At 45.3% G+C, this 12,866-nt stretch overlaps 1 protein-coding gene across 1 annotated transcript in view; it reads right to left on the reverse strand.

Annotated features, from left to right (window-relative positions):
* Positions 1 to 12,585, reverse strand: part of LOC131831505 (uncharacterized) — a 95,636-nt gene extending 83,051 nt beyond the window's left edge. The window contains 4 exon segments of the mRNA XM_059173526.1: positions 5,605 to 5,748; positions 6,962 to 7,017; positions 8,708 to 8,877; positions 12,403 to 12,585. Coding sequence (XP_059029509.1) covers positions 5,605 to 5,748; positions 6,962 to 7,017; positions 8,708 to 8,877; positions 12,403 to 12,585 — 553 coding nt within the window.
* Positions 12,586 to 12,866: the final 281 nt, after the last annotated feature.

Raw genomic sequence — 12,866 nt, forward strand, 5'->3', positions numbered from 1 at the left:
CAAATCTAAAGAAAAGAGAGAGCGTGACTAATTCTATATTGAAAAGGAAGTGAAAAGGAGTATGAAAGGAGTTTATACTGCCTACTTTACACAATGTTATGTGTCAGACATTGTGTGGAGGTTCGCCAATGTTGAATTAAATCCTCTGAGACAACCTGTGAAGTAGTTATTATGGTGAAGTAGTTATTATTAGTAGCTAAGCTACAGTTTAACAACCAAATACAAGGAGTTTCGGAGAGATATACAACCGTGGAGACAGGCTTACTCTTTCCAGTTAGTACCCGGACCACAGAGCCATTGTCAGTCGTGGGGAGTCCTTCACATTAAAGCCGTGGTAGATGCTTGAGATCATAATTGTCTGTGAACATGTTTTTTCTTTAATTCCACTAGCTAAACCACTTGTTTTCATTTAGTCACGCAACCTTTTTAAACCTAAACTTTTTATTTCAGAAAAGCGTTGGCTCTACTGGAAAATGATGAGGGTTGGAGAATTCTCCCACACCCTCCACCACATTTCCCTCTAGTATTAGCATCTTCGCTCAGTGACGTATACTTGCCACAGTGAGCCAATATTGAACCGTTTTTATTAACTAAAGTCCACACTTTTTCTGTATTTCCTTCATTTTCACCTGATGTTCCTTTTTGGTTTGGGACCCCCATCCGGGACCCCACATTACATGGAGTCATCATGTCTAGTTAGGCTCCTCTCCGTGGTGATCATTTCTCAGACTTCCCTTCATCAGACGGCCTTGACTGCCTTGGTCAGTATTTCACAGAACATTCCTCATTTGGTATTCATCTGTTTTTCACACAGTTGGTATTTGTCTGCTTTTCACATAGCTCTTCCACCAGTGAAACACTAGGATAGAACCGAACGTGAAACGGGCAGCTTCCGTGTCCCCAGTACCCATGCTCGCATGTGCAGAGGAGCTTACATCGTGGACCTTCTGGAAGCCATACAGAATATAAAGACGGACAAACACTGTACCAGGGACTATTGTAGCTTGGCCCAGTAGGGACACGTTTCAGAGAGAGCCTGAGCAAGGGCGGGCGTAGGCAGTCAGCAGCCTTTTCCTTTCAAACACGTTAGGGCAACCATATGTGCTCAACAAGAAACATGACAGTTCCTCACAGCTGTTATCAATCCAAACACGCATTCGGACTTTTAAGTCCTTTCTTCTCCCATTTCTTATTACACGCCTATAATGCTACTGAACGTCAACGGCTGGGTGCTGAGTAAGAGAGCTCTTTCAATGTTCCATTGCTCTCAGTTTTAAACAACTCAGAATTTTTGAGTGCTGGTGATTGCCCTTTGGGTTTGGAATCTCCAGAAATGAGAGGTGAAGGAAATGTTCAAAGACTGTGGCAGTGAGTTCAGGATATCCTGCTTGTCATGAGGGTTTGGGGGACTCTATGGATTAATGGCTAGAACTCAAGGAAGAAGTAAAGTAGGGCGGTGTCACGCATGCTAGCAAGACAGAAGCTAACCTGCTCAATGGCAGAGAGCTTGCTTTCAATAAACATTTGCCGATTTGAAGACACAACTGCCCCGATTTTATAACAACAACAGCAAATAATAAGACAAACACTTATTGAAAACGTGCTATGGTTCAGTCTCTGTGCCAAGTGCCTTCCAGGTATGCTTTTCTTTAATCCTTATGAAACCGGTGCATGGCAGGTGCTGTAAGTTTTCCCATTTTAAAATGAGGAAGGGGAAGCTTGCAGAAGTGGAAATGACTTGCGGAAGGTCACACAGCCAGTAAGGAGTGAAGCTTCTGGGAGCCGCACTCCTTCCCAGAGAATATTGTTTACTCTCCAGGTAGGACCAAGGCAGCTGATCAAGAGCACAAACTAAGGGCGAGGGAAACTCCTTGGAAAATCTCACAGCACAGAGATGAACACTTCCTTCCAGCTCCAGAACTAGGGAGCCATACCGTTAGCCGAAAATGGCTCCGGAGCTTTACTCAGCTTCCAACATCACGATCCAAAGACCCAATTGACCTGCTTTTCACAGAACATGTGTGTCCCACCCCAAATCCTGGATTATTCTCTGTACACAGAGTCTTGAAATTTAACTGTTCTCAATTTTTGTAAAAGACAAACAAAACTTCTCATAACATTCCATCATTAGCTGAGTGTCTGTTTTCTGACCCATTTTAAAGTCCGATGTGAGAGGATCAGATGCCTGGCAGGACAGCCCAAGGCTCTGAAGAACCCAAATCTTTCATGTCTTAGACTACAACCCAACCCATATTTGCTTGTCACACAGAAAATTGTATTTTCCATTTTCTGCTTGCTTAGCATAAACTGTTGGCTGGTTTTCACATCTCACTAGGGTTAATAATATTATTAACCTTGCAGTTCAGTCTTAATGGAATACAAAGGGTGGTAATTCTTACTACTATCAAAACCCTAAATTGATGGGCTCCGAATCTAGGCTAGTTGAGTAATGGCCGTCCCCACCCATAAAACTTGGAGAGCTGTTTTGCACACTGCAGCGGGTGAGCTGTGATAAGTGAGTTTCCACACTTGGAAACATTATGCAAATTTTAATAGCCAGTGCAATCATTTGTAATAAATTTGGCAAAACGAGATGCTCTTTGTTTAATATTCGAGTGCATTTAAAAAACCTGGCATCAACACAGGAGGAAAATTTGCTCTTGAGATTCAGTAGAGAGATTCAGTGTCACAAAATCATTCCAGAAATTTCAAAACGGTTTCTTTGTGTGCAATGCCAAGAAGTGCCTCCCTTTAAAACCTTCCTATGAAGCTTCATCCCAAGTCTCCTATATATATTGTTTTAAGTTGCACAGACATCTCTATTGTCTGGAATGTTGGAGCTCAAAATTATGTTTCTTTTGAAGCACTACCAGTTACCTTCGGTGTTCTCTAGATCTTCCTATATGTGCCCATTTTTGTCAAATTGCCATTCGTAAGAGAAAGGTACAAGGTTGTGCTTAGTTTTACAGTTCTGAGCTCGTAAAGATTAAACTGGGCTTCCTTTCTGAGAGCACAGACTGGCTGCTTTTGTTTTCTTCTTTCTGTCCTTGCCCATCCTTCATAATGCCCCGTCCTCCACAGAAGCCTCATGGCCCACATGGGTGAGGTCCTGTAGTCAAGCCTGAAATGTGCACTTTCCTCCTACTGTAGCTACACACACACACACACACACACACACACACGAATCAATTTGCATTAAATAATTTAAAACCCAAAAGTGTGTTTGATTTAGCTACAGATGCTTTTTTTCTGGGCTTCTGAGTATAATTGGATATAGTGATCTGTTCAAGATAGAAACACTTTACAAAGAGGGAAAAAAGCAAATAATAGGCAAGACAGGGAACTAAAGTCAGCAGAGATGCGTGGAATCCAGCGTGCAGGCTGAGCGCGGCCCCGCAGAGAAGCAGGAGGGAAAGAACAGCACCCGCTCGTCACAGGAAGTTTGGCTCGACGGTGATGGGGACAGAGATTTCTCGTTTTTTCTGTTTTCTCAGTGAGATCAGGAACAGGACCATCAGCTGAGGCTAAGGAGAGAAGTTGGTGTTGAGGTTTAAGAAGAACAGGCCTGAACTAGTTTCTCTGGGCCTGTGAAAACAATTCTTAAAGGAAATATAGCGTGACTTCTGGGCAGTGCTAAGGATCTATTTAGAATTTGTGGTCATAAATGAAAAAGCAAAAGCACTCATCATCACGACGTATTTTTCTCAGTCCACATCAAGCTTTTCAGGTGCAGGCGCAAAGAATATGGAGAATTGGATTTAACCACTGTCGAGATTCTGCCAGGTAAATCTGGAAAAATCACAAGTTGATACCATGGCATCCAAGTCTTGGGAGGAGACACAGAAATAAAAAGTCAAACCAAAACCCTGAAGGCCCCAATACCAACAGAGACTATTAGAATTGGGGTACAATGGAGAGTGGTCAGGTTCAATTAATAAAAATACAGGATTCAAGTTAACTTGAATTTTCAAATAAAATAAATAATATTTTAGTATGATTGCTCCCCAAATGTTGTATGGACAAGGTTATTTTTTTAAAAATTACCTGAAAATGTGTGTCTAATATTCAAATTTAACTGGGAATCCTGTATTTGATCTGAAGACTCTGGCCCAAGAGAAATTGAGTTGGGAGGTCATTGTCTGAGAACCAAAGTCCTTACTGAGAGGACAGGCAGTGATCTGAACACTGGCTCCCAAGACGAAGGTGTAGGGGTGGCCTGGTCATGGCGGAGAGGCTTAGTGGAGTGCTAGGAGCACCCCAGGAATTAGAAGTCCAAGGCTGAGAATTTAACAGACAGGAAGAGTGAGAGATGAATCAGAAAATAGTCCTGCTTCTCATTTATTCTTAGAAAGCATGGGCTATGGGTTACGCGCCCCAGTGGCTCAGTGTGAGACTCTTGATTTTGGCTCAGGTGGTGATCTCGGGGTCCTGAGATCAAGTCCATACTCCCCACTGGACGTGGATTCTGCCCCAGATTCTTTGTCTCCCTCTGCCTGCTGCTATAAATAAAAAATAAAATAAAATAAAATATAAAATTGCAGGATATAAATGAGCAGATTTTATATTCTATAACATTTTTTGCACTAAATGGTTTCGTTCTTTGCTGACCTTGGCACCCTGTCACAGACTGCAATCAGGGTTTGTGTTTTAAGCAGACAGCACCTCCCCATTTTGTACAAGCATAGGCAGTTTGCTCAGGAGAAACTTGTCTCTCTCTCTGTGGCTTTAATCCAACAAAAGCATTTAGGATCCAACCACTGTGATTCCATACACGTCCTGCAGGCCCTTGTCCCACTGGAGCTCAAAGCTCAGATTTGGGAGATCGACGACAGACAGAGGACAGCAGGAAAGGTGCCGGTGACCCTTGGCGGAGTGTGGTTATTTGCGTTTTGGTGATTATTCGGTTGAGTAACCATTTACAGAAATAAATGGAAATGCCACGTGATCTCAGGAGCTGTGGGTGCCAGGGAGGGGGGCCTCTGTCCTTCAGTGTTCTTTTCTAAGCAAAAGTTGTCACTGAGATACACTTTCTGGATTCAAGCTAAGAATTCCAATCTTTCCTTTTATGTCACCAGTAGCTCAGTCCTCCCTTCCAGGGCGGTGCCGCACGGAAGCACCCACACCCAATGCGGACCGGGAAAGGCCCGTCTTTGTTCCGTGGCCACTAACCCAGGACTCATCTGCGGTCCCAGGGAGATGAGAACCAGGAACTCCAGGTGGTTCGGTGCCCCCAGGCCACGCCGGGGTTTCCGCTCTGGTCTCCGTGTCTTGGAGGACAGCATGGAAAGTGTGTGTGTCCCTGTCCCACTGCCCCGCAGCCCCTCACCAGCCTCCGCGGGGTCCAGAGTTGCACCCCGCCAGCTGGCCTCGTGGTGTCGGTCTGCGGGGCCCCATCCTAGGCCCTGTGCCTGCTCCCTCCGCTGATAGACTGGGGGGCGTGGTGTGGGGTGGGGGGTGTGGGGGGTGGAGGGAGGGGTGGCCGGGCTGTGACCGGGGTGGGACTTGATCCCTCTGTGGTGCCTCTGGGTTGCTTGCAGGTGTATGTGTGTATGTTGGGGGGAGGGGCCCGTGTGCACCCCCGTCCGGACGGGGGTGCAACCTCACCACAGCCATGGATCCTCGACCCCGGGGTGGGGGCGTCCCACGGGATGCTCTCAGAGCCGCGCTCCACGTCGAGCTGCACAGTGGAGCTCAGAAGCAGCATATGCTCCGTAGGAGAAATATTCTTATTCTTATGAGAATAAATGCCTGGAAGACAGTAGGGAGGGAAAGGAGAATGGAAAACCAAGCCCGGAAAGCCAGGCTTCTCTCCCCAGCCCTATTTTTAGATTTGAGTTGCTTATTAAGGAGCCGCGTTCTGTAAGCCCCGGCTGGGCGCTGTGAGCCCCATGCTGGCGCGCGCTCCCCCGTCTCGGGTCCCTCGGGTCCCACCGCTGCGACCAAGCTCTCAGGTGCCCGCCCCGCTTCCTGTTCCAGATGCGATTTCTGGGACTAAGTGTCCTATTCCTGAAAAACACGGAGTTATTTGATCTTCAGTCACTGCGTGGAACTGCCATATCTCGGACGACATAAATCACTTAAAATTGGCTTTGACCATCAGCTGGAACCAAGCGGTGCTTCCTTCTGCTCACCCCCCATTTTGGAGCTCACGTGTACTGTAATTAAGGCCATTATGGGCCACTTGGTTTGGGAGGAAAGGGGGAGACACTGAACAAGTGGTGAGTGAAGTGGCTGAAATTTCAGAACCGCTCCAGCAGCCGGCAGCTCTGGGACATTATCACCATTTTTTTTTTTTAATATTTTATTTATTTGACACAGGGAGAGAGAGAACACAAACAGGAGGAGTGGCAGGCAGAGGGAGCGGGAGAAGCAGGCCTCTCCGCAGAGCAGGGAACCTGATGTGGGGCTCGATCCCAGGGTCCTGAGATCATGACCTGAGCCGAAGGCCGTAGCTCAACCAACTGAGCCACCTGGGGGCCCCTGACATTATCACCATTTTAAAGGATGCTTTATTCGCACGTTCCTCCTGACCATTCAAAGCAAGTTTCTCCCCTCAGGAGACCCATACCTGGTTTCCATTGATTTTACAAGTTACGAATACAGCCGCTTTCCAAAATCAGCACTTAGGCTTTGCTCAGTTTCATAGGGATCATCTGGAAATCAAGTACAAAGTTTACGCGTTTAATGGAAATTACGCTTGCGATAAGAGGCCATGACTTGGCCTTGTGTCCGTGGACAGATGCTTTGCTTCCCCCGCGTCCCTGTCCAGCTTCAGTTAATGTTTTCAGGAAGGTTGAGTGAGCAGGGTTAATTACTCCTGCTCCGAGCCAGGAGCTGCAGAGTCAGAAACCTGAGCCACGGTGTTCACAAATCACAAGAAATGAAAGGCAGACGCAGAAGACGCGGGAGCAAGGGGGGCCCAAGGGCGCGCCAGCTCTCAGGAGGTGGAGGAGCCGCTTACCTTCCAGATTTGCTGCCACCTCCCAAACATCACCAAGACCACAAAATCCCTCTTCCCTTGTCAAGAATAGGCCCAAGATTTACAATTTGGGAAAATGGTGGTGTTTGATCCCCATTGTCTAGCGTTCCGAGTTCACTAGGTAACCAAGTGGGAAATGTGTTCAGCATTTAGATACGCATCGTACCTGCAAAGTCTTGAGTGGCTCTCTTTTTCATAAAGCGGGTCTTGCATGAAACAGGGTGGCTCGGAACCTCGCACAGAATGACTCTGACAGCCGGGCGTCGATTTCCAGTGAACCCAGAGAACACGCAATCGAGCTGCAGACTTCATCCGTTTGATTCAGGGGGTGAAGCAGTACCCTTGTAGGTTTCTGTATGACAGGGAGGGCGATAGCTGTGTGTGTGTGTGTGTGTGTATGTGTGTGTGTGTGACTTATTACCCTCCGTATCACACTGCAAACTTGAGAGGGGATTTTACTCGTCCGTGAGCTCCCTGCTGCCCCGGGTCACTGGAGCAGCGACCCTGTGAAGCCCACTGAGGCTCTAGAGAGGCACATCTTAGCACATGTCTGTCAATATGCCAGCGTTTGGTTCTGTTTTCTGCAGGCACCCGCTGTGCACGGGATGACCATCCCCACGGCGATAATGTTCCAGAATTTTCTCACTCAGGCGGCCTTCACTTGTCCCCTGGGCCTCCTCAATCTGAGGCAGCAAGGCTCAGGTCCCCCAGGGAGGCCATTGGGGCCACTCTGGTGAGGCGCCCACCCTACCCCGCCAGTGACCACTGTGTCCCCCATGTCCTCCCTTAAGTGACTGCGCATGTCCTCTTATTTTTCTCTCCTGATGGCTGAAGCTGACATCCTCTCTCCGCAGCCTTCACTCTAGATACTGGACTGAGGCTTCTGCTCCCCTTAATGGCGGCAGCAGGCAAAGTGCGAGCTTTCCCGTGGTCGGATTTCAAACCTCTTCCACCGCGTTCGCAGCTCAGGAAGACATCTCTGCCCTTCCCCGGAGCTCAGTTCTTCGTTTGGCTCAAATGGAGACCAGAGCTGCCTTCTGGGTGATGGTGAGAATTCACGGGGTCCGACGCGGCCAGCGCTCAGTCCTAGCTGGACTTCAGTAGGTAAAATTAAAATTGGCTTTGACCATCAGCTGGAACCAAGCGGTGCTTCCTTCTGCACCTTCTGCACAGGAAGGGGAGGCCCTTTCCTGGGTGTCCACTCCCGAGTCCCATTTAACACCAGGATCAGCCTGGGCTGCCGAAACCAACTGCCACAGTCCTGGTGGCTTGAAACGACACACGTTTTTTCTCTCACAGATTGAAGCTAGAAGTCAAGTCAAGTCAAGGTGCCAACAGGCTCCAGACTTTTCTCTGAGGACTGCAGGGAAGAATTCCTTCTTGCTCTTTGAGCTTCTGCGGTGGTGGGCAATCCCCGGCCTCCTGCCGTCGGTCTCTGCCTCTGCCCTGACTGACCTTCTTCCCTATCTCTGGAAGGACACAAGTCATCAGATCTGGGACTCAAACTAACGCAGCATCATCTTGACTTCATTAATTACCTCTTCAAAGACCTTATTTCCAAGTGAGATCCCATTCTCAGGCTCCAGGTGGATATGAATTTTGGGGGAACAGTATTCAACGCACAAAAACACTATAGCTTTGGACAATTTTTTTTAGAAGGATAAGACATTAATTTTCCTTGAAAGGTCCAAAACACTTTCAAAGCATGTGTCTTTTATAAACACCTACCTTATAGATTTTTTCTGCAAAATACTCCGCTTGACATTTTCATCATTACGAAGGAACGGTGGCCTACGGTTGTTCTGATAGTACAGAACGTGTTTTGCACCTTTGTGCCGTCCAGCTGGCTTGCGGCACAGCTTTCCACCGAGTGTGGATGTGATTATCAGGTTACAAATCTGCGGGGAGGTTTTGAGACCATTCAAATCCTGTGATCTGCTCTATGCCCAGCCCTTTCAAAAGATACATTGTGTTCAAACTGTGTTCTAAGTACAAAAGATCTAAAGTTTGGCATTCCTGGTTTTTACTCCAAGACATACTTTTTTAAAAATAAAATTTTGAGGGGTTATGGACATTGGGGAGGGTATGTGCTTTGGTGAGTGCTGTGAAGTGTGTAAATCTGGCGATTCACAGACCTGTACCCCTGGGGATAAAAATATATGTTTATAAAAAATAAAAAAATTATTTAAAAAAATAAATAAATAAAAATAAAATTTTGAAAAAACCCAGCCGCTAAGTGGCTGTTTCAATATGAAGCAAGTTTAGTATTTATCATAAATTAGATTTTTTAAACTCTAAATAAGAAATATTTAAAATCAGAGCCATAGAATCTCAAGGATCAAATGGTCCCAGAGATAGTGACTCACATCCTCTCAGTTTACAGCTGGGAAAACTGCCGCGCATGAGGGTCAGGAGATGACTGTCGCATGATAGACAGCTGGTTACTTGCAGAAGCCACGTTACTGTTCAACCTCCAGTTGTGAGTCCCTCCCCCCATACCAATATCAGATCTGTAGGTTGCATTTTTAGAGAATTCTTCCAGATGGTATCACTGTCTTAAAAGTCTCCCCCAGTTCCAGACTTGGGATACTGATCATGCTTCTTGCTTCCTGATTTGTCACTTGGCAACGCCAATTTTTAACAGATTCACTTGAATATAAAAGATTCAGAAACCATTTGGCTTACTTAATGATGATTCTTGTGTAGTCATAATACAAATCAATGCTGTGCCAGAAAAAAAGAGACTTGATACCGTATTAAAATATTTATTGAGCAATGCTCTAGGATGGGAATTTTGATGTTTGATTTCTAGATGAAGATGATCTAGAATGACCTCTCCAAGATTCACAGCCAGGGCTTATCAATCAGTCATTAAAACACTGCATGCTGAATTTAACAAGACGAGCAAGAACGTGTATAATGTTAGCCGAGATGGGAAATGTCAAGAAAGGATTCACATATTATCTGAGGCAACCACATAATTGTTGGAAGTATAGAAATAAATGTTAGGTTATGAAAGCATCAGGCAAGCTGAGTGCCCAGAAGTCATAGTTTGACCATAGCTCATTTAACTGATTCATTCAAAAGGCTTTTGGGAGTCTTACTCTTGTCTAGGCACTGTTGGGCACAAGGCATAGAACAAAGAAGACATGATGTCCGCCATCAAATGGAGTGGATCCTTCTATCCTGACTTAGGATTTGATCGGCTCTGAAAAATTGATAATCCAACTCCACACATTAGTCTGCCAGAATGAGGAGCCTGCCACCTGGATTTCCATTTGGTGGACAGCCACAGGATAGAGGGTCCACGGGAAGGAAATCTGGACTACGGGTGAGGAAGCATGAGGAGGGAGTGTCTGGGCACATGAATGAGGAGAGCAGGACCTCTGCCATATTTGCAGGCAGATGACTTTAATGATGCTAATTTTTCTTAAATTGATGCCAGGATTGATTGAGACATAACAAGACCCAAATCTCAAAGAGCTATTTAAGAGCAGAAACTAAAAGGAGATTCTGTAAAGAACCCATTGTCCAGTTCACCACTGTGTTGTTTTCTATTGCTGTATGGGCAAAAACTTAGTAGCTCAGAACAGCACAAATTTACTAACTTTTTCCTTTGGCAGAAACAATAAGAAAATTACCTAATGACTTGTTCTAAGGAACAGAAGGCCCCCCCAACTTGTGCCAGCGTCAACAAAATACTATTAACCACACCGGGGACACTAAATATACACAGATCCACACCCTTCTCATATTTCAAGTTCATTAAGTTACTTGAAAGTTCTAGAGATGCACTGAACACTGTTTCTACAATGGACAATGCTTCTGTTGGACACTTACGAAGTTCTAAGAGAGTAGATGTCATGTTAAGTGTTCTTAACACACACACACTCACACACACACGTATACACACATGCATACAGAGACACGTTCACAGACATAAACACACACAACCCATAGAAAGACACAGGAAAGATTTGGACATGATGCATGTTTATTCCCTTGGCCATCGAGGTGATATCATGACTGCATGCGTTTGCCCAAACTCACCAAATTGTACACATTAAATATGTGCAGTGTTCTGTATATACATTATAACTCAGTGAAGCTGTGTTTGGAGAAGCTTGTCATTGTCATAATTCTAGGATCATTAATTTCTGCTATCAAATACTCTTATGTTTACATTCTCCCTTCACACAGTCCTCTCTGATTTATGCTTTTATCTGCTTTGACACTAATACACCTTCCATACCTTCCTCCCCCCAAAAGTTAGAAAACTCACCCATTTCCATGTGTTCTTATGCAAGAACATTTCCTCTGAGAAAACCACCCATTTGAGCTTGAATGAGAAAAAACTATTTAAGACACTCACTGGGGTCCACTAAAGCCTTTTTCACACCTCTCAGTCACTTTGATGATTTCTGATGGTGATATAGGTATGGGCTTTCATGAGATGTAGCTGCAGCATACCGCTGCTATTGCCTCTGGCCCCAGAGTCCCTGAGTTCAAATCCTACCCCAACAGACAAGCTGTGGAACTTCAAGTTATCCACGCTCTCAGGAAGAACACACGATCAACCTATTTGTTGCTATTATTTCTTCCATAGCTAGAAAGGTAAAGATATGTGTCAGTAAGATAAATGTAGTTACCTTTCTAAAAGCAAAAACTTGTGTTGTTGGAGGTATTCTTAGCTTCAAAAATGTATCAAGTGAAATAAATCAAGCAGAGAAAGTCAATTATCATATGGTTTCACTTACTTGTGGAGCATAAGGAATAGCATGGAAGACACTAGGAGAAGGAAAGGAAAAGTGAATTGGGGGAAATCGGGGTGGGGGAGATGAACCATGAGAGACTGTGGGCTCTGAGAAACAAACAGGGTTTCGGAGGGGAGGGGAGTGGGGGTTGGGTGAGCCTGGTGATGGGTATTGAGGAGGGCACGGATTGCATGGAGCACTGGGTGTGGTGCATAAACAATGAATCTTGGAGCATTACATCAAAAACTAATGAGGTACTGTATGGTGACTGACATAACATAATTAAAAATATATCACATCTAGGAGCCTTGGCTTATCAGGCCTGTATTCTTCTGTACCTTGGGGGAAAACAGATAATGTTTCTCTTTCTTTAGATAGTAGCTTCTAAGTCTTGAATGGCTCAGGGGGTTATTTACAGACACACTCAGAGGATGATCCTAAGTTACCACTGAAGGGTGCTGAGATCAGACAAGACAAAAATTCTTCATAAAGACATTCTTGTACAATACAGGTGTGGAGTTCATGTCACTCTTCTCCTCTGTACAATGAGATGAGCAAATGTACCTATCTCTTAGAGAACTCATGAGGGTCAAGGGGCCAAGAAACATGAAGTTCATACCTTGACTCAGAGTATCTGCTCTTCCAGTGTTACCTGCTCCTATTACCAACATCCTCGTCCTCAATGTCATCCTCATCGTCTCCATCATGCTCACCATTGCCATCTTTACTACCACCGACACCATCACCACCGCCATTACCATCATCACCAGCATCCTCGATCACCATCGTCACCATCATCGCCATCATCACCACGACCATCACCATCACTGACACCATCTCATCATCTAGCATTTGTCAGGCTTTCTTTCTGACTCCAAAGGTGTTCTCCTTTTCTCCAGGGAGCTCCATGTTGACCCTCCGTCTTTAAGCACCACACAAATTCCTACAGCTCTGACTGCTATTCAGACCCCTTCTACCAATACCTCTGGCATCATCTCTCAATGATTATCCCCCAACAAAGCCATTTTGACCTTTTTTTTCCATTTTGACCTTTTAATCTCTTTTTTTATTCGCTCTGTCCCCCAAAATTGCATTCATCATAAACTTCAATGAGCTCATTTGTTAAAGGTATC

The sequence above is a fragment of the Mustela lutreola genome, chromosome 5 (genome assembly GCF_030435805.1).
Source record: "Mustela lutreola isolate mMusLut2 chromosome 5, mMusLut2.pri, whole genome shotgun sequence".
NCBI classification, from domain to species: Eukaryota; Metazoa; Chordata; class Mammalia; order Carnivora; family Mustelidae; genus Mustela; species Mustela lutreola.